Source organism: Engystomops pustulosus, chromosome 7, assembly GCF_040894005.1.
Source record: "Engystomops pustulosus chromosome 7, aEngPut4.maternal, whole genome shotgun sequence".
NCBI classification, from domain to species: Eukaryota; Metazoa; Chordata; class Amphibia; order Anura; family Leptodactylidae; genus Engystomops; species Engystomops pustulosus.
In genome coordinates, this window is record NC_092417.1 from 39512426 (window position 1) to 39534788 (window position 22363).

The 22363-nt window shown below is 41.0% G+C and overlaps 1 protein-coding gene across 2 annotated transcripts in view; it reads left to right on the forward strand.

Moving 5' to 3' along the window:
* Positions 1-21864, forward strand: part of PAX9 (paired box 9) — a 34406-nt gene extending 12542 nt beyond the window's left edge. Inside the window, exons 4-5 of one of the 2 annotated variants that reach the window (XM_072115533.1) lie at positions 19998-20223; positions 21042-21864. In XM_072115533.1, the coding sequence (XP_071971634.1) occupies positions 19998-20223; positions 21042-21139 (324 nt within the window). In that variant the 3' untranslated portion in view covers positions 21140-21864. The remainder of the gene's footprint in view (positions 1-19997; positions 20224-21041) is intronic. The other variant, XM_072115534.1, reaches the window with a different exon arrangement.
* Positions 21865-22363: the final 499 nt, after the last annotated feature.

A 22363-nucleotide genomic window follows, 5' to 3' on the forward strand; every position in this document is an offset into this window, starting at 1 on the left:
TCTATTGTACCACCAAATGAATTTAGCATCAGGACGGAATCCTCAGCTAATTCAGACAGTTCTATAGAACTCCATAGTCAATGGAGAGATAGTGTGTATACTCAACCTTCTGCTCACTTCAATTGCATACAATAAATCCCTGTTCTCATGATCTATCCTTTTAAATTATTCCACCAAGTTGATGAAAGTCCCAGTGAACACTAGAACAAGACAGGGGTCCATTGTACCCGCAAATGAAAATAGCAGCAGGACGGAACATAGATCCATAGACCATGAATGGAGAGACAGTGTGTGTGCTTGACTGCCGTCCGCCTTTGTTTGGCATACAGTGGACTATACAACTGGAATACCTCTTTAATAATGTCTTCAATATCTGAAGTCTATCCCTATAAATAAATCCATCAGGTTGCTGAGTTTTTATATGACTTGTAGCAATTGCTGATTCATTGGGATGAGAAGTGGCGTTTGGATCACAGTAGGGATCTGTAATCTAATAGTATGATTGTTGTCAACCGTAGAATGAAAAATACTTGTCTTTATTCATTTCCCCTATTCTGCAGTGATCTTGTATAGATAGTAGTTTGTATAATGTCCCAGTATCTGCATATCTTCCGCATCTTACCATACATAGTACACAAGACTTTGCATTCATGGTTTTTCTATAGTTGAGTTTTTGAGTTGCTTTGCGGTTTGTCATTATGTTTTGCACTACAATTGTCAGTTTGTTCTGTGTGCGTTTGCATCCACAGTTTCCCCCTTCTGTACTTCAATTAAGAAATTTTATTGTTTAAAAAAAAACATGTTTTTGCCCGTTTGGAGCATGTAGCATATTGACTGCAGTGTTTTTCGATCCGGTGATTTGGTGGGGTTAGCACTCCTGGATTTATTATGCATGTTTTAGATTTCTTATGGTTGCTTAGAATAGATGAAAGTGTGAACAGACCAGTCTGTATTACGTCTTATTTTCTTTACAAATGATAGTCGTTTTTTGTTATCCTGTGGAAGTTTGTGCTAAAATTCCGAGGGTGCAGATCTGTGGTTTGTGTTATTTATGTGGGTGCCCTATATATGACTGTAGGGAAGATGGGCACCACACATGCAGATTCTAGCCCTGGGCATTCCCATCAGGAGTGGCTCTGGACTGCCAATGACATCTGAAGCCAACCTCTCAGGGGTATATCCTCCTAATAAAGATGATGGAAGAAAAATCATATTGGCCTGAAACCCCCAAATGAACAATGAACATATCACATACTGAAAACATACCACTTGTACACGGCTTGTATCTGATATGTTTTTATGCCAGGACCTAAATAAAAGAATTGTATGTTAATGATGTTGCCATTTTGACCAACATTGTAGGATAAAGGGGCATTCTCACATACATTCCATACATTTCTTCAATTGGATGTCATTTAAAAAATGTTTCTGTGTGAAGATAATGTCCCATAAATGTAGCCATATTTTCCCTTAGAAACGAGATAGTTGTCCTTGGATAGGACCACCACTGCACCCTAACAGCACTGGCCAGACACCATCATTACCACAACACTAACTCCCAAAAATTTCAAAACTATTTGTTTCTTTGTGCAATTACTTGAGCAGCAGTGGTCGTATCCAAAGACAACTATCCTTCCTTTCTAAGGGACCATATGTCTACATATCTAGGATATTATCTTCACACAAGTCCATTTTTTTAATAACATCCAACTGAAGAAATGCACATATATATATATATATATATATATATATATATATATATATATATATATATGGCAGATGAATGAAATTCAAACGCGATTGCCCCTTTAATGATGTCCATCTATAATGTCATGTCATTGCTGTGATGTTTATAGAGACTTGCATCATATTATAATATTGTCACCAAGCTGGGGTGACAGGGTTCTACAATTTGGCTTAATTGTAATATTACCTCATTGTACATTGTGCAGGTGATAAAATCAGCTGTAATTCAGTGGGAATATTCAGTGTATGCTCACATAAAGGACATATTGGTGCATAGAGAGATCTGATAACTGTAATGAAAAGTGGCCAAGTATTTAGTCAAAAACTATATCTAAGGGCCCCCTTATACATATACATAGAGGGAGAAAAGGGAGCGAGCAGCTTCCAGACTTCTATGGAGGGGGATTAAATGTTCTGGCAGTAGAACCACTGATCAGCCAGGAAAAGCTCCACTCTCTTTATAGTGGGCGAACCTAGGAACTGCAGCTGAGCTTGAAGCTCAATACTGGAGCATCTTTTCTTAAAACTTTTCTGTTATTTCTCCTAGGATGAGACCAGTTGTAGATGTGTCCAGAATAGGTGACTCCATGGGAAGTATTGTAGCTGACACATGGTGGTCAGTGTACAGGACACATCAGCTACGACCAATAACCATCCAGATGATCACAGTATTATCATATACATAATACTGCACAAAGTAATTCCTTACAGGTCCAAAAAGTCAGTTCAGCCGACGAAAAGGGGAAATATTCAGTAGCCATAGATACATGGATGACAGCCATGGATACTGACTGAATATCCATGCGTTGCTTGTGTTATGTAAACTGTATTGTCTAAGCTGATATTTCATCTGAGACAGTTCTGACGTCTGAGGATCTGAGTCTTCATGGAGAAGAGATCCCGGATCAGTACAAGTTACACTACTATTCAATGTGGTCATCTGGGCATGTCATGAATAAACAATGGCAGGAACGTGTTACTGTGAGAGGTAACAAAGCGGATTGTAGGTATAATGTAAATATAGGGTAAGCTACACAATCTAACATATCAGAATATCAGATATATACCGTATTGTGACGTTCTATTACCTATCAAATATAGCTTTTGTCAGAATCTATAGCCACAACACTAAATAAGGCTATTTGACTTTTTAATTATTTTAACCCCTTAACGACTTGTCCTTTTTTAGTTTTTTCACTTCCATTTTTCACTCCCCACCTTCAAAAATCTATAACTTTTTTATTTTTCCACATAAAGAGCTCTGTTATGGCTTATTTTCTGCGTAACAAATTGCACTTCGTAGTGACGGTATTTAATATTCCATGGCGCGTACTGGGAAGCGGGAAAAAAATTCCAAATGCAGTGAAAATGGTGAAAAAACACATTTGCAACGTTTTCTTGTGAGCTTGGATTTTACGGCTTTCACTGTGTGCCCCAAATGATACGTCTACTATATCACAGGGATACCACATTTGTACAGGTTTTATAATGTTTTCATACATTTAAAAAAATTAAAACCTCCTGTACAAAATTTTTTTTTTTTGATTTTGCCATCTTCTGGCACTAATAACTTTTTCATACTTTGGTGTACGGAGCTGTGGGTGTTGTCATTTTTTGCGACTTTTGATGGCGTTTTCATTGCTATCATTGTTAGGACTGTGCTACCTTTTGATCACTTTTTATTAATTTTTTTATGTTTTCCAAAATGGCAAAAAAATGTCATTTTTGAATTTTGGACGGTATTTTCCGTTACGGGGTTAAACGCAGTGAAAAACCGTTATTATATTTTGATAGATCGGACATTTTCGGACGCGGTGATACCTAATGTGTTTATGATTTTTACTGTTTATTAATATTAATATCAGTTCTAGGGAAAGGGGGGTGATTTGAATTTTTAGGTTTTTTTAATATAATTTTTTTTTAAAACTTTTTTTTACTTTTACTTTAACTATTTTTCAGACTCCCTAGGGTACTTTAACCCTAGGTTGTCTGATAAATCCTACCATATACTGCCATACTGCAATATGGCAGTATATGGGGATTTTACTCCTCATTCATTACAATGTGCTGATAGCACATTGTAATGAATGGGTTAAAACGAGACAGCTTCGGGCCTTCGTGAGACCCGATGCCGTCATGGCAACGGATCACCGCTCCCCGTGACATCATTGGGGAGCGAAGATCCGCGGCAAGATGGCGGCGGCATCTTTTTGAAGCCTCCGGCAGCATTGCCGGCGGCGATCGCGGTGAAAGCAATATGCAGCAAAGACTTACCGGCTATGGAGAGGGCTCGGCCTGCGACGCGCGTCGGGAAGGGGTTAAAACAATAAATATCTGATCCAGATTTGCATCACGTGTCTGGTGTAGTGCAAGTTAGGGCTTGGTTTTTATTTTATGGCTGTATATTTGTTTGGTACAGGTCGGACCCCTGCACACTACCGATAGTACCTCCACTAACACACCATTTGTATATACTTTTTATACATTTTTGTTAAAGGGAACCTACCACCACGAATCTACCTATAAAGGTAGATCGGGTGGTAGGTGGATGTAAGGGACGTGAGGATAGCCCTTTTTAGAGCTAATCCTCACGTCCCTGCTAACTTTTGGGAAACTTTATTGACCTAATATGTAAATTTCGTTATGCGGCTACTGGGGCGTGGAATAGCCGGCACGAGGCTACACAGCGCGGCTACTCCACGCCCCAGTAGCCACATTACTCCTCCTACCCTGTTGTGTGCGGCAAGCAGCTCCTCGTAGTTGCGTGCCCTCGTCCATCACGATGGCGTTCTGCGCATGCGCAGAACGCCGGCTGAGCAGTCCCAGCTCCTCGTAGCTGCGCGCCGCACACAACAGGGTAGGAGGAGTAATGTGGCTACTGGGGGGTGGAGTAGCTACGCTGTGTAGCCTCATGCTCGGCTACTCCACGCCCCAGTAGCCGCATAACGAAATTTACATATTAGGTCAATAAAGTTTCCCAAAAGTTAGCGGGGACGTGAGGATTAGCTCTAAAAAGAGCTATTCTCACGTCCCTTACATCCACCTACCACCCGATCTACCTTTATAGGTAGATTCGTGGTGGTAGGTTCTCTTTAAGTGTATATTGGGAGGTAGGATAGTGCTGAGTACCTTCTTCTTGATCCTGTATAAAAAAGTGCACCAAAACACTCAAATTACATTAACATGAAAGCTGTTATAGTAGTAATAATAATAATAATAATAATAAAAACCCCACAGTCCTATTCATGAGCAATTCATGCTACAATATCTGTATGTAAAGTAATGGTGACTTTTTGCACCAAGTTGAAAAAAATGTTAATTCTATGATGTCAATCACTGTGTGTGGGCGGTGTAATCTGAACTGTTACTGCCAATCACTGTATGTGGGTGGAGTAATCAGGACTCTCACTGTCAATCATTGTGAGTGGGCGGGGTAATCAGGACACCCTCTACCAATCATTGTGTGAGGGAGGAGTAATCTAGACTCTCACTGTCAATCACTGTGTGTGGGTGGGGTAATCATGACTCCTGCTACCAATCACTGTGTGTGGGCGGAGTAATCAGGACTCTCACTGTCAATAATGGTTTGTGTGTGGGGTATTCAGGACTCTCACTGTCTCACCTAGGAGTCCTATCAGGATTTACTCTGCTTTTAAATTAGAAATCATACTCCAAATAATATAAAGTCATCTATCATAGAGACCAGCTTCTATCAAAACCTGGTCTCATACAAGGCAGCAGAAATCACGTGACAAGGTCTTAATAGGCCGCGCTGCTCTATAGGACGCTGATTAGAAAAACGTGCAGTATACAGCGGAGAATTATACACCACGCTATGCATCTGTTGTGTGATTCATCATCAGAGATGAATTGTTCAAGGAAAGATGAAAGAACACACGACATTGCTCAGAAATATTAATAGTATGACGTGGAGAAGAGGTGATTTAATGACGGCCTCGCGTGACTATACGAGAAGGTTAAATGGTTTCATGTTGGAGATTTCTTGTCCAATTACCTACAATTGTGGGATTTAACTTTACTGGTTTGGTGTAGATTGTAGACATAACAGGGGATTTCAATAACTTTATGTATCTAGAATCAGCCTGAAGTAATAACCCCCTAGTAGGATATTTAATCCAGTTATCAACCATATTTGTCTACTCATAGTATACCGAGCCAATTCTTTCTAGACATAGAGGATGTACTCAAAGTAACATAGAACCCCATAGATTTGGACAGGGGATGTACCAGATTCCATTCTACTGTATCTTAAAGGGTTTATACAAAGTATTATTGTCATCCCCTATCTATAGTATTGAGGATAACAACCTGATGAGTGGGGTTCCAACTGCTCGGACCAACACCGATCACTAGAAAGGGGGTTCTTATCTTAGTAATTGAATGAAGAGTTGGTGTCCTGCTATGAGAAGGTCTAAAATTACCATTCAGTGTCTATTGGAGTGGCAGAGATAGCCAAGCAGCGCTCAATTTCCAACCCCTCCTTTAGAATTGGAGTACAAGGACGCATTCTCATCTTTTGTGGCCCCTGTTCTTGTAATTGTTGGTTTCCAAGCAGTAGGATCTCCAGTGATCAAATTGTAAATAGAGGATAACAATAATACTTCGTACAATCCCTTTAAGAAGGTACAATGACTCATCGTCCCACCAGGGGAATAGCATACAGCTACTTGGAAAATAATGCTTACCTCTCACATATTTTATTTTAACAATTTTTGCCAAATCATTTTAACATTACTTTACGCATAGAATGATTTACTTGTCTAGATTGCAGACCTAACTGTACTAATAATGACTCCGCCGCCCCCAGTCGTTAGAGTCTTCCCACACTTATACTGGGCAGGAAACGCCATAATGAGTCGAAGAGTCTCTACATTTGGGTCTTAGACTAGGATTTGGCATGTGTTCTCAATTCATTCTGCTTGTGAACGTCTTATCTTTCTATGTTTTTCCCCGCTCTGTACGTTGATTTATAGAACAGGATGTCTTTAATGCCATTAATACAGCGTCATAGATAGTTTTTGTGAAGTATCTCGCTGGCCTAAACTCTCAATGATCTTGTGTCTGCACCAGTCAGTGCTCAGGATGCAGCTTTCCTCTCTCTCTTTTTTTTACTACCCTCATCCCCCATGTTACATCGACCCTCACCCAACTGTTAGCAAGTCAGGAGACAACTCAAAATATATTGTGCAATAATGTCTTTTAAAGCCCCTTTACTTGCCGTATAAGCAGACCAGTTATTGGATACAAACTTTCATACGAGGACTGGCCCATTGGCAACACATCAGGAGCTCATTTTCTCCAAAAAGAAGGGCAACCGATCTGCTTTGGAGTTTATTGGTTCAGATCAGCCTGTATGAGATGATGTAGATAGGTCTTTGGCGGTATTAGATGTCGTAGATGGGCCGTTCTTCCTCTTGAGAGAGGACTTGTTTTCGCTGACTCGAAGCATTGCCTGTAAATAAGTATCCATACATCTGCTGGATCTCTTCAGTGCCAAATAACCTTCACATATTGGGGCACATTTACTTACCCGGTCCTGTGGCGATCCCGCTGTGCGTTGTTCGACGAGGATTCGGGTCTGCCGCGATTCACTAATATCGTGCACCCGAGTTCCTGCATGTGTCACTGCTGCGCCGAGGTCCGCCGGAGTTCACCTTCACCTTCCTGGTGTATCTGAGTGCTTGATCTTGCAACACAATTCAGTTTTTAAATTCAGCGGTTCGTCCAAATCCGTTGGGTTGTCCGACGGCCACGCCCCCTGATCTCTGTCGCATGCAAGCCGGCAAAATCCGATCGCGTGCACCAAAAACCCGGGGCAATTTGGCGCAAAATGGAAATAATCACGGAACCCAACGAAAGTGCACCGTTCGGACCCTTAGTAAATGTGCCCCATTGTGTGCCAATAAGTTCCCTGTCCTGACAAATCCTGAAACACCTGACTATAGATAGTCTTTTGTTCTTTTGGACCAGCCTCCTATACTCTGATGTTAAAGGAGGTCTACCAGCTTCCAAAACATGTTATAAGTTAAAACAGCATTGTATAGACCATTTTCTAATTTGTAGTTTCCAAAAAGGTTATCTTTTTGTAAACAAATATCTCTGTTCATTAGGAGTGTTTTTTTTGTTTTAAATAATAATAATAATTCTTTATCTATATAGTGCACAGATTACACAGCACTGCACAGATTTTGCCAAATCGGTCCCTGTTCCCAATGAGGCTCACAATCTAATCCACCTACCAGTATGTTTTTGGAGTGTGGGAGGAAACCGGAGGGAAACCCATGGAAATTTTTTTTTACTAGCCAAAAACTGCCCCTTTAAAACATTTATTGACAACTCCCATAGAACTAAGGTGGGGAAAGAAGAAAACTGGGGCGTCATGAGCAAAGGCCTTGTCCCTGGTTGGCATATACTGATTGGCATAAAAAAATGGTATTTTCTTTAAAATGATAGATCATTGAGAAAACAGTAGCGGTAAAAGGCAGCCCCCTGTGTTATGTACAATATAGGATCTTTAGGTTTAAATTGAATTTTTATGTACCCCGGAACAGGTATATTTTAATAATGGTAACTCCAATTGTCATTTTGGATTTTCAAAATTTTGTGCTGTCACGGGAACAAGGATTATCAATAAAGCTTCATTACAGACACCTTACAGCTGATCACTGCAGCCTGAGACTAAATTAATGTATCCAGAGAGCTTCACAGAGGTCACAGGGAGCAGAGGGGTCCATCTTTAGCTAGGGGTCGTCTGTAAGTCGGGTGTCCTTACATAGGGGACTGTCTGTATCTGGAAAGCTTATGAAGTTCCCTACTCAATGCTTTTACTTGTAGGGTGACGTGGAAGCCGGTAGACCCCCTTTAAGTATTTTTGTATATTGACTTATTATTGAGCTAAAGTTTATAGTCAGATATAATAATTTTGTGCTATTTAATAAAAGTCTCCCCACTCTCCCGGTAATATCTAACCATCAACAAAATCCTGATTCTTTTCTACAGAAAAAAGAAATGTCTAAGAGGATCCTGTGTGATGAATCCAGCAGTGACATGTTACAGGACTGGATAGGTGCCAGCGTTTGACGAATAAGCCTCTAATAATATGGGGCTTAGGGAGATCTTATCGGCGCTCGCAAATCAAGATCAATATCTTGACCTTGTCTTTTCTTTTGTGCTCTCTAATTCTCTTCCTTTCCATCGCTTCCCTTACACACATTCTACTGTTACCAGAAGAGCGAGAAATCAGGATGTAAACTCTTTCTTGTTCTCTACTACCGTGACAGTCCAAGGATTACTGCATGTGCTACAATGATGGAGAGTCACAATGTAGCATATAGAAATAGAGGGTCAATATGATCAAGAGTAACTATGTAGGATATAGAAATAGAGGGTCAATATGATTAATAGTAACTATATAGGATATAGAAATAGAGGGTCAATATGATTAATAGTAACAACGTAGGATATAGAAATAGAGGGTCAATACGATCAATAGTAACAATGTAGGATATAGAAATAGAGGGTCAATATGATCAATAGTAACAATGTAGGATATAGAAATAGAGGGTCAATATGATCAAGAGTAACAATGTAGGATATAGAAATAGAGGGTCAATACGATCAATAGTAACAATGTATGATATAGATATAGTGGTTAATATGATCAATAGTAACAATGTAGGATATAGAAATAGTGGTTAATATGATCAATAGTAACAATGTAGGATATAGAAATAGTGGTTAATATGATGAATAGTAACAATGTAGGATACAGAAATAGTGGTTAATATGATGAATAGTAACAATGTAGGATACAGAAATAGAGGGTCAATATGATCAATAGTAACAACGTAGGATATAGAAATAGTGGTTAATATGATGAATAGTAACAACGTAGAATATAGAAATAGAGGGTCAATATGATAAAGAGTCACTATTTAGGATATAGAAATAGAAGGTCAATATGATCAATAGTAACAATGTAGGATATAGAAATAGTGGTTAATATGATCAATAGTAACAACGTAGGATATAGAAATAGAGGGTCAATATGATCAAGAGCCACTATTTAGGATATAGAAATAGAAGGTCAAAATTATCAATAGTAACAATGTAGGATATAGAAATATAGGGTCAGTTAGATCAAGAGTAACAATGTAAGGCATCATGCGAATGAACGTATGAAAATAACTGTATGTACGTGTAGCTCCGTTTATTACAACGTGCAATACTGCCATTCGTTTTAGTGACTGTATTGTGTAATGTATCGTAACGTGAGCATGACGTAAAAAAAATATAGAGCATGTCCTATTTTCTCCAGTATTTCCGTTCCATGTGCCCCATTTAAGTCTAGGGGAATGTGTAAAATACGTGTAGCATACGGTTGTGCACCATCCATGGAGACCAGAACCAGTGGGAGGTGTATCAGCCAGCCAATAGTCAGCCAGACATCATTTGCCAGCCCATCGTATTTTGTACGGATACAGTATGGTTACGGTACCATACTTGTTCATACTGGTGAAAAACGTCCTGTATTTACAGGCAAAATACAACTGTATATACAGAACAGGAAAAAATGTAGTACATGGTAATGGGGGGTTGGTGGGAATGTCTTCTGTATATTAAAAAATATATTATGTACTCTATGATTTTCTTACATAGTGTTTCTATAAAGGTTTTTATTGAGGCATCTTTGGTATTTTTTGGAGTTTAGACTTTTTTTTAGATTTTTTGGGCTCTATTTACACTACGTGAGATGCCTTCAGAATGTAGTGTTATGTTGTAGCCCTTCAGATGAACGGCCATTCATATACTGCTTACCTTAGACCTTCATGAGGTGACCTAAAATTCTGTCTCATGGTCCACAACTACATAAGCTACTTGGATTTGGACATGGATTTTCATTATCCTTGTTGTTGACTTGTGTTGAGTCTTAAAGAACAGGATACATGAGTAGAACAGATTATTAGTCTGATATCATTGGCTGAACTAACAAAAAAGAGCTTTTCTTTCATTCATTCAAACCAGTTTGGGATACAGTTAGAGGGACTTTCGGGGGGAAAAATATTGATGACCTATCCTGGATCGGTAACATCGGATCAGTGGGGATCAGACCCCCAGCATCCCCACCAGTCCTTAGAATCTGCCGGAGCACTGTCACCTCTTCAATGCTCACCATGTACAGCATTATTCAAAGTACAGTGGCTGTGCTTGGTATTGCAGCTCAGCTCCATTCACTTAAACAGGACTGAACTGCAACCAGATAAAACGATGGACAAGCTGTTACAGGTCAGGGAAGTAGAAGGAGAACTCAATGAGAAATTTTTCCACTTTTCCATCAATGTGCAAAAGAAGGAAACTTAATAATGATCAAGAAAATCTCCAGTTCATTTGTTGGTATTAAAATAAACATTTCCTGGATAACGTCAATCGGCTAAATCCCAATGTTTGACAACCGGTGTTTGTTTATCTCATTAGTATAATTCCACTCTTCTGCACCGCAGCTTGGCAGGGGATGCTTTCTGCATGACGGCCATGTGTACGGGTGACAGTGTTTACAATGTACTCAACACTCGGTCCGATACAATTATAGGAATGACTTGGTTCATTGGATAAATCAACATGGCAGCTCTCAGTCAACAAAAATAAAGCATTATAGCAGTAGGGGGGATTATACCCATACCATAATACCCATGTTAGTGGCCTATCACAGGTACAGCCTGAAGAACCTTGTATTTCCAGTCTTAGGGTGCATTCACACGTCCAGAATCTGTAGCAACGTCTTCAAAAGCCACGGGAGCAGGGACTGACACGCGTAGCCATTTTTGGTGACACGTGGCCGCCCAGCGCCCGCCCCCCCTCCCTGTGTAATGTGCTGCCCTTGTGTAATGTGCTGCCCCTGTGTTAATGTCCCGTCCCTGTGTTTCTGTCCCTGTGTAATGTGCTGCCCCTGTGTTAATGTCCCTGTGTAATGTGCTGCCCCTGTGTTAATGTCCCGTCCCGGTGTTTCTGCTCCCTGCTTACCTGTCCGACGCCGCGTTGGTCCACCCACCGTCTGCAACTCCTCCGGCTCCTCCAGGCTGCAATGCGCGCTGCTCGTCACGTGACTGAGGTGACCTGACGTCAGGTCACTTTAGTCACATGACCCGAGGCGCGCGGTGCAACCTGGAGGTGCCGAGCCGCCATTATCATCAGGCCTGCAGTAAAGCTACAGGGAAGAAGACATCACTGGGTAAGTATATAAGTTATTATTATATTATATTTAAAGGGAGGCGGCTAGGGGTATTTTTTGTAGTAAAGGGAGGCAGCTAGGGGTATTTTAGTAGTAAAAGGAGGCTGCTCGGGGTATTTTAGTAGTAAAAGGAGGCCGCTGGGGCATTTTATTAGGGAAGGAAGGCCGCTAGGGGCATTTTAATAGTAAAGGGAGGCCGCTAGGGTATTTTATTAGGGAAGGAAGGCCGCTGCTGGACATGTTATTAATAAGGGGAGGCCGCTGCTGGACATGTTATTAATAAGGGGAGGCCGCTGCTGGACATGTTATTAATAAGGGGAGGCCGCTGCTGGACATGTTATTAATAAGGGGAGGCCGCTGCTGGACATGTTATTACAAAATTAGTTTTTTTTCTAAAGGTGACACAGCACCCGAGTTATGCTCGTTTTTTTGGCGAATTTTGATACACCAAGCTCAAAAGGTTGCCCATCACTGGTTCTCCGATCCTCACAGCATTGCGCTGAGGAGCAGAGTTGGCGCTGCCATTGGCTCTAAAAGGGTTAATTAGAGTTGCTGGGTCTGATCAGAATCAGTCCGCACAGGGGGCCGTGTTCCCCTGTAACCGGGGCTCTTATAGATGTCCCAGTAACAGGAGAAATCTTGTCAATAAAAAAAGAAACATGTAAAAAAAAAAAATAATAATAATAATAACTGTGAAAATGTCTTCCTGGGGGTTTTTATGACCTCATTGGGGACAGAAAGTAAAAACACAGACAAAAATTATGAATACATTTTCATAAAAATACATTCACATTTCCAAAAATAATTTTAAAAAATCCCCCATTACACTAGAAAAAATGTAGTTGCCCCGTTTGCCTGAGACTTTACATATTATATATCAAAACGACCAAAACAAAACAAAAACAAAAATTCAAGATTTACTTTGAAAAATTAAAAAATATATACTATAAATGCCAAAAAAGCACCCTTTTCCACTTTTGATTATTTACAAAGAGAGAGTAATGTCCTATGGGGACGAGCTATACCCATTTGTCACTAAAATTTAACTTTTATTCATGTAATATTAAAAATGAGAGAACGATACTTTATCCACCATTGTGATTTAAAATTATCAGCAGAGATATATTGCAGCCACCAATTGGATTCGTGTTCAAACAGAACCTCTAATGTCCTATGGTGAGTACTGGAAACTACCCTGGTACAGCGTTCCCCTATCCGTATATCCCTCGTATCTATGGGGAGTTGATACTCCCTAATGCCCTGATAGCTAAACTCAGCGTTCTAAGGGGAGGAGGGGGGAGGGGGGAAGGGAGGATTCCTAGCAGACTAAGCTGACATATAATCTCTCCTATAGTCGCTGTATAGTGTATGCCAGTAGGTAGCCTATAGCCTGTCTTCCTCTCTGTTTAGTTAGGCTGCTATATACTGCTGCACTAAAATAGGAACAAAATTAGCCCCCCCGACATGTTTCGCCACTCAAGGTGGCGTCCTCAGGGGTATCGGGGCTATTATGCGGCGCACACCGCAGAGCAGTGTCCTATATGGACTCCTATCATGACGTCATAGTGGGGGGTGTCCTTGATGGCCAATCGTCTAGCGCGGGGCACGGTTGGATAGACCAATCCACAGTGCACTTAGCCGGTGACGTTGCATGAGGGGGCGTGGCTCGCGCATGTCATTTCACTTAGTATTGGAGACATGGTTTTTCAGATGCGCATGTCAGGGGAGTTAGATTTCAGGCCCGGTGGAGGGGAAGTGCGCATGACTGGGGATACTGGTCCCCGTTCTGTAGCGGGACTGTAGCTGCATAATGGATAAAAGTAACGTATGTATCGTTCTTGGGAGTAAGTGGGTATATGTTAATGTTCTACCAGAGTTTTAAGTGATCATTGATATATTCGGAATGTAAACTCTGGGAGAGACATAGAGATCGTTATTTATCCAGATGCATGGGTGCTACATACAGCGCGAGGTGCCCATATTATCTCGACTGTGTGCATATGTAGGAGGCCATCGTGTATACTATCCCTCACTGTGTCAGTATCATGCGATAGTGGTGTGCTCGATAGTGGTGTGCTCATGTGGATAAGTATAGTTTAGGAATATTCAGAAGAATTATTCTATATCGTATTCACACATCGATCCAATTGTCTCTGGGAATGATGGACTGACCCAGGCGATAAGTGAATATATTGATAGACTGCTGCGACCTTTTGTTGTCTCATTACCATCTTATTTACGTGACACCAAGGATGTCATCACCAGGTTACAAGAAATTACAGTAACAAAAAATACTTACCTGGCAAGCCTTGACGTAGAGGCCCTGTACAGCAATATACAGCACCCATTGGGATTACAAGCAGTTACTTATTTTTTGAGCACAAAAGGAATACAATATAGGAAACACAACAGTTTTATACTATCACTCCTTCACTTTCTGCTCACTCACAATTACTTCCTCTTTGGCGGTGCCTTTTACCACCAGGTGAGAGGCACCGCCATGGGGACCATTTGCGCACCCACCTACGCAAATATTTTCCTAGGGTGGTGGGAATCCACCATAGTTTTTTCTGATGGTTTACAGAAGTTCACCAAATATGTGGCTTACTGGGGAAGGTATATCGATGATGTCCTGATCCTGTGGGAAGGTGAGAAAGAACTCTTCTGTGAATTTGTTACTCAGCTTAATAATAATGAGATAGGTATGCACTTCACGTCAGAAATTCATCACGAGCACATTTGTTTTTTGGACCTAAATATAACCATCGATGGACAGGGAAAAATACAAACATCTATCTACAGAAAGGAAACCTCTACAAATAATCTGCTCAATTGGCACAGTTGGCACCCAACCCCCCTTAAAAAGGGCATCCCTACCGGACAGTACCTTCGTGCTAGAAGGAACTGCTCGACAGAATATGAATTCGAGAAGGAGTGTGATGAGCTGTATAAACGCTTCATAACAAGAGGATACCCAAAAAAGACTCTACATAGAGCCTATCAAAAGGCAAGACTAACGAAACGGGACGAACTACTTGGCAACACGGATACAAATCAGAAACGTGGACCCATCAGATGTATTGGCACCTATGATGGATACTCCCAACAAATTGTTGACATCCTCGGAAAATACTGGCCATTACTAATGGCGGACGAGGACCTACGATTGGTTCTGACTAATTTCCCCTCGATAACATATCGGAGGGGAAAAAATCTCAAGGATCTACTCGTACGGAGCCATTACAGTGAAAAACTTACCCCACGAACAACATGGCTACCTCCTCGCACAACAGGATCATACCCATGTGGGGATTGCTCTTTCTGCAAATATATGATCAGAAGAAGAGATTTTTCGGACTCAGACAACAATCGTATGTATCAGATTAAAAAATATATTAACTGTAAAACAACTGGGGTGGTCTACATGATACAGTGTGGCTGCCCTAAACTCTATGTAGGGAAGACAATACAAGAGCTGAGGAAAAGGATCTCTTCCCACCTGAGCACAGTAAGAACTAAAAAGGATACCACATTATCCAAACATATACAAACAGCACACAAGGGTGACTATGAACATCTACGTTTCTGGGGAATTGACTGCCTCAAAACCGGCATCAGAAGGGGTGACCTAGACCACAGGCTTTTACAGCTTGAGGCAAAATGGATCTACAAACTGGGCACATTAAGTCCCAAGGGCCTCAACGAAGGCTTCACCTTCGCAGCCTTCTTATGATATGAGTCGATGTGTGAATACGATATAGAATAATTCTTCTGAATATTCCTAAACTATACTTATCCACATGAGCACACCACTATCGAGCACACCACTATCGCATGATACTGACACAGTGAGGGATAGTATACACGATGGCCTCCTACATATGCACACAGTCGAGATAATATGGGCACCTCGCGCTGTATGTAGCACCCATGCATCTGGATAAATAACGATCTCTATGTCTCTCCCAGAGTTTACATTCCGAATATATCAATGATCACTTAAAACTCTGGTAGAACATTAACATATACCCACTTACTCCCAAGAACGATACATACGTTACTTTTATCCATTATGCAGCTACAGTCCCGCTACAGAACGGGGACCAGTATCCCCAGTCATGCGCACTTCCCCTCCACCGGGCCTGAAATCTAACTCCCCTGACATGCGCATCTGAAAAACCATGTCTCCAATACTAAGTGAAATGACATGCGCGAGCCACGCCCCCTCATGCAACGTCACCGGCTAAGTGCACTGTGGATTGGTCTATCCAACCGTGCCCCGCGCTAGACGATTGGCCATCAAGGACACCCCCCACTATGACGTCATGATAGGAGTCCATATAGGACACTGCTCTGCGGTGTGCGCCGCATAATAGCCCCGATACCCCTGAGGACGCCACCTTGAGTGGCGAAACATGTCGGGGGGGCTAATTTTGTTCCTATTTTAGTGCAGCAGTATATAGCAGCCTAACTAAACAGAGAGGAAGACAGGCTATAGGCTACCTACTGGCATACACTATACAGCGACTATAGGAGAGATTATATGTCAGCTTAGTCTGCTAGGAATCCTCCCTTCCCCCCTCCCCCCTCCTCCCCTTAGAACGCTGAGTTTAGCTATCAGGGCATTAGGGAGTATCAACTCCCCATAGATACGAGGGATATACGGATAGGGGAACGCTGTACCAGGGTAGTTTCCAGTACTCACCATAGGACATTAGAGGTTCTGTTTGAACACGAATCCAATTGGTGGCTGCAATATATCTCTGCTGATAATTTTAAATCACAATGGTGGATAAAGTATCGTTCTCTCATTTTTAATATTACATGAATAAAAGTTAAATTTTAGTGACAAATGGGTATAGCTCGTCCCCATAGGACATTACTCTCTCTTTGTAAATAATCATACATGTTGTATACCCAGTCACACTTTGGTCATAATATATAAACTTTTTCTTTTGGTTGTGATTACTTTTCCACTTTTAACCCCAAAATGAAAATTTGAAATATGTTTTATGTCTTAACAAGCCCTGCGTGTCCTGGAAAAAAATGCCGCAAATAAATTATGGTCCTTACTGCCACGTACGAAATTTAGCTAAAACATGTCCGGTCATTAAAGTCTTTTCAGGCTGCATCATTAAGGGGCTAATTGATGTTAACGTGTTAATGCGTGGTTTTGTTAACACAACATTGTTATTGCTTTTTCCAAACACAAATGTTAACAGCAATTTAATAAGGTAAAACTCTCTTCAGCTGTTGGAATGCAACAGAATATCCATTTTATATCTGAATGGTCTTAGAACTTGATAAACGTTACCAAAAAATATTTCTGGGAATTTAGTTTTCACTTTTTTTTCCTACAATGTTTTAGGTAGTGAAGTGTTTCATTTATTACTTTAAAGGACATCTACCACCAGGGTGAAAGACTGTATGCAAATGAGCCTGAGGGACTCTAGGCTTCATTAACACCTATGGAGCTTGGAGCCCCTCAGGCTCATTTGCACAACATCTTTCATCCTGGTGGTAGGTGTCTGTTAATTTCAATTCACTAAACTTCAAAAATTTTAGATTATCAGGTAACTTTAGGCTGAGGTTACAGTTGGGGACCAATTTCTTTCATCATCAGAGCATGGGATGGTGAACAGGCATTATTTTTGAAATTTGAGGTTTATTTTATATATGTTATGTGATAAATTGGATGTTTTAACAGTGCCGCACCTGTCCCCAGGTTGTAAGTGGTACTTCTGCTCAGTTCAATTAATTAGTATATATAATAGCTGTAAGCACACAAATACGTTCAGCCCGTAGAATCAGTCCTGTATGTTGGTCCGATTCCACGGACTGCAAACATTGTACATGACGGGGGTCCTTGCATCATGCAGAAATCTAATGCAAGGACTCCACGTCTGCCAGCTGAGCTGCAGTGCCGATACCGTAAGAACTGTGACAGCGCTGCAGTTCACCAACACACAGGGAGTCCTTGCCTCATATTTCTGTATGATGCAAGTACTCCCATCCTGTTCATTTTGTGAAGCCCGTGGGATTAGGCCCACCTATGGGTCTGTTTCCACGGGCTGAACACATTCGAATGCAGTTTTGCCAGCAGACAGGAACAGCTTTTATGTTACGTTTTTTTCCCATGTTGCCTTTAAGACACTTGTAGGTATCATCACCGCTATTAAAACCGGATGGACCGGTGGGCTTTGTATGTTGAAGGTCATTTTTCACCTAGTAAGTAGGGTGGAACAATATAACAATGAGAAAACCAAGACCAAACGCATTTTGGACCTCTTTATGGACACTTCTTAGTTGACCAACTAAAATTCCATGGACTATTATGTCTCCCACAAACAGGGAGCCGCGCTTCCTGAAATCGGAGACCTCTCCTGACTTGCTTGTATTGAAAGGTTAATTCACCTGCCACTGAACAGGAGATTTTGGGGCCCTCTAAAAGTCCTCCTGTTTACTCCAAATCATTCAAGGTGACGTCTAAACAAACAGAATGAGTTGATCTTGGTGGCTCAGGTTTAAAGGTTTCTTTGTGTGAAATCTTAAGGTCAAAACTCTTCAGCAAACATGGCCTTTGTCTGAGGGATTCGAAGAAGGGAAATGTAGTCCTCTAGTCAATAAGCTGTGAATTGGCTTATCCATCTAAGTGATTTGCACTCGTATGAAAGACCCTTAAGATGTGTCGATGATCCAAGGAGAGTGCACAAATTTAAGTTACTTTGCTGAAAGATGTCAATCATTGGGAGGCATTATCTTTCTTAATTCATGTCAATCTAAGGCTAGATTCACAGCTCGACATAAACACTGGGAGAGCCCATAGACTTATATTGGCAGATAGTTTACGTTCAGCGGAGGCCACTGAAGTATATGGGAGACGGGTGCATCAGTACTTCTCTGAATACACTATGCTAAGGGAGGCCTATATCACTTTACATATGAGAGCCCTTATCACTGGCTACTGCTGATGTTCACTCCTCCCCCGCATTCAGAGTGAAGTAGGAGGCTCTGGGCGACGTGTCCCACTATTTGTGCATAGAATTGGATGCGTCTGTGCCCTATGTTTTAAGGACACATCAGGGATCCCACCATTGTGTTCTTACAACATAGGCATAAAAACCAGATGTGAATCCGGCCTAAGGCTTCATGCACACAGCCGGAAGGAGGGGGAGGATGGGAGAGCCCTCCTTACCCCTCCACTCTCCATAGAAAGCCAAGCTTTTGCACTGTGTGCTCACATTACTGTGATCGGGCACCATATACCTCTATGGGTGGCATGATAAGGCTTCTTGTTAGTATCCAAAACTGGGTTCTAGGCTTTCTATAAACAAAAAACCCTAATCTGGTTTCCTTCTGGAAGAAGAAGCAGTTTATCAACATTCAATATAGTTACTACTTTATGTGTACTAATTCAAAATGGCCGTCTTTCTCAAGCCGACCCCATTATCCACATCAGATTTAAGTTTACAAATTTTCATGCCTACTATGTACAGTCCGATAGATATTTTGTTGGAGAACAATAAGGATTCAATCCACTTTTAAGGATTTACTGTATATCAGTCCTTCCTGTCCCCAATTTTAAAAACCGTAATAAAAGAATTCTAACTCAACCTGTGTGCAAGTCTCATATATTTACATAGATTCACTACAGACTAGCCCTCAAACATACCTATAAGCCTTGCTTTCTGAGTCATAGTGAGGACTCACCACCCGTATGTAGTTAGGTTTACAGTCTAGAATGACCAAACCGGAGTTTAGAAAAAGTGGAAAAAGTTTTTATTTCGGAATCTACACTATTCTTGAGTTGCGATACTGGACAAAGCCCAAATACAAAGGTGCTGCTGTTCCTAGAAAGCACTTTCTAGAGATAGAACACAAATTTTACATGAATTTTCTTTAGGGGTATCTCACATGAAGTAACAGTTCATTCTGTACTTAATTGTAAATGCAAATCTGGAAAGATTCTTAACACTATTTTTTACCTTTTGTTTCTTCGCAGACAGCCAGTGGATTACCAACAGTTGGTAGTTTTGTCGCAGCTTCAGGAATGACGCCATACCCCACTGCAGCGCCGGTATCCCCATACATGGCATATGGCACAGCAGCCCCCACAGGGTATGTGACGGGTCATGGATGGCAGCACACCGGGGGAACTCCACTGTCTCCACATAACTGCGACATTACTGCATCACTAGCATTCAAAGGCATGCACACAGCACGAGAAGGTGAGGACCCGCAGCATAGTCTACAACAGGGATTGCTGAGCCGATTGATACCCGATTGATATAACCTATATTTTATTCATGTAACTCTGCAATGTCAAATGTTTTCTAACGATCAAAATTATTTGGTTGATCTCCTTGAATCCTTTGGGTTATAAGTTAAAAATTTTTTAAATTTTTCTTAACTCTTAGTGAATTCACCCCTCACACCCATCTAGCTGTATGATAGTGATCTGTCCCTTGTTGACTCTCAAGACTCTAAAAGGGCTCTTGTGTACATGTGTATTGAGAGCAGGAACAGATGTACAAGGGTCCAAAATCTGGTAATTGTTTGGTAGGCCTTGGTCCCTCGGCTTTGCCCAAACCACCTATATTATAATCCACTAGTGGTAGTCACCAATAATTATAAATATCACATGGTAAGGTGGGACACATTTCAGATTTTGCAACAGGGCTGTGATACTTTTCCATACTCAAGCTTGAAACCCCATTTTTTTTTTTTGCTTTCTGAAGCCGGTTGCACAAAAATGTGCTCAGACCCAGGAAATGGACCTGTGTTATAGTCCGATTGACCAATTTGCTGCACATATTGTACAGGAAGGGAGTCCATACAGAAATACAATGCAAGGAGTTCCTTTGTAATATCGGGACTGCGCATTAACAGTTATTGCAATACCGGCTCTGTAGGTCAGCCGGCAGATAAGGACTCCTTGCATTGCATTGCATTGTCCCTATTTTCCGACTGGGGTCTGATACCCTTTCAGTAAACTAATTACACTTGAGAGATTATACATTAATTCTGTTTTCCTTTGTATTTACAGCAGAAGAATCAAAAGTAAGCATCCATTCCCGCAAATCTCCGCAGTCTTACCACACATCCCAACGCCACGGGACAGTTGCTCATATGCAAAGTGCATAGAATTTAAGGACAATCCCTTCCATCTGACATAACAGTATCCTGAGAAACATTCTGCAATCTATCAAGCCAGTAGGACATACACAACTGGAACTTTGCCAGAAATCTGCCAATCACATGGATCATGAACACCTGACCACTTGAGCAAAGCAACCAGATGTCTTGTCTTCACCTGGATATGCGGTCAGCATGAAAGACATACACCTGGTGGACATACTGTGAAAGAATCTTCCCCAGATTCAGTGAACCACATCTCTGCACCTTCTCATGGAATTTTAAACATGCCACTTCCCAGCTGAACTACAACAAAAAAAAATAACATTTCGTTAACGTATACTCAACGTCTATTTGCCTGTATGAGACTTGCGGTTTGTAGCTTTGAAAAATTTAGAAGCTCTCACAAAACTAAAAGTCATGAAACCTGAACTGAATGTGAAGAGGAAATGAAGGGACTTTGGACTCGCGCCTTGTGCTGTGTAGAGCTTTGCAAATCTTTGGCAGCCGAAAAAAAAGGGGTACATGGGTTATAAACCCAAACTACACAAAGGATTATGGTCACTCAAAGTGATCAAGCCAGATGAGATCTGGAGGACTTATTCATTCAATTCAAGATTTAGCCTCTTTAGCATTAAATAAGACTTGGTCTTGGTCAACGCCTACCAGGATCGGTAGCTGACAGATAGGCAATGTCCATTGTATAGGTTTTAATTATTATGATCCAATTTAACTATAACAAAAATGGGTGGGAGGGTTGGGGTAATATTTTTGTCTTGGTCTTTTACTTTACAGTTTAGAATTTTTTTTGTAGATAATTTAAAAGGAAAAAACAAAAACAAAAACAAAAACACATGATGGTTCCCTCACAATTTTTTTTCCCAATGAATGATTCCATAATTGGCCAAATTATGGATGTGGTCTTCTGGATTTCCCTGGTTGATCCTCCAAAATATCTAAATAGCTGTATAAAAGTGGTTCACCATTGACCAACCAATACTTGGTTGTATATACAATGCATGGTCATAAATGGTCATTTCTTTTTTGGTGGTTATGTAGATCAATTGGGTAAGATACAATGTGACCACTAGAAAGATTTGGGCTGATAATCTTATTCTTTTTGCTTATTGTTCTGTCCATGGTTCATCATATTACTTCTTCCAATCAAACAGATTGGGTCTAGATTGGCATTATGATATAAAAACCAATGGAGATGGTATAGTCCAGTGGTGG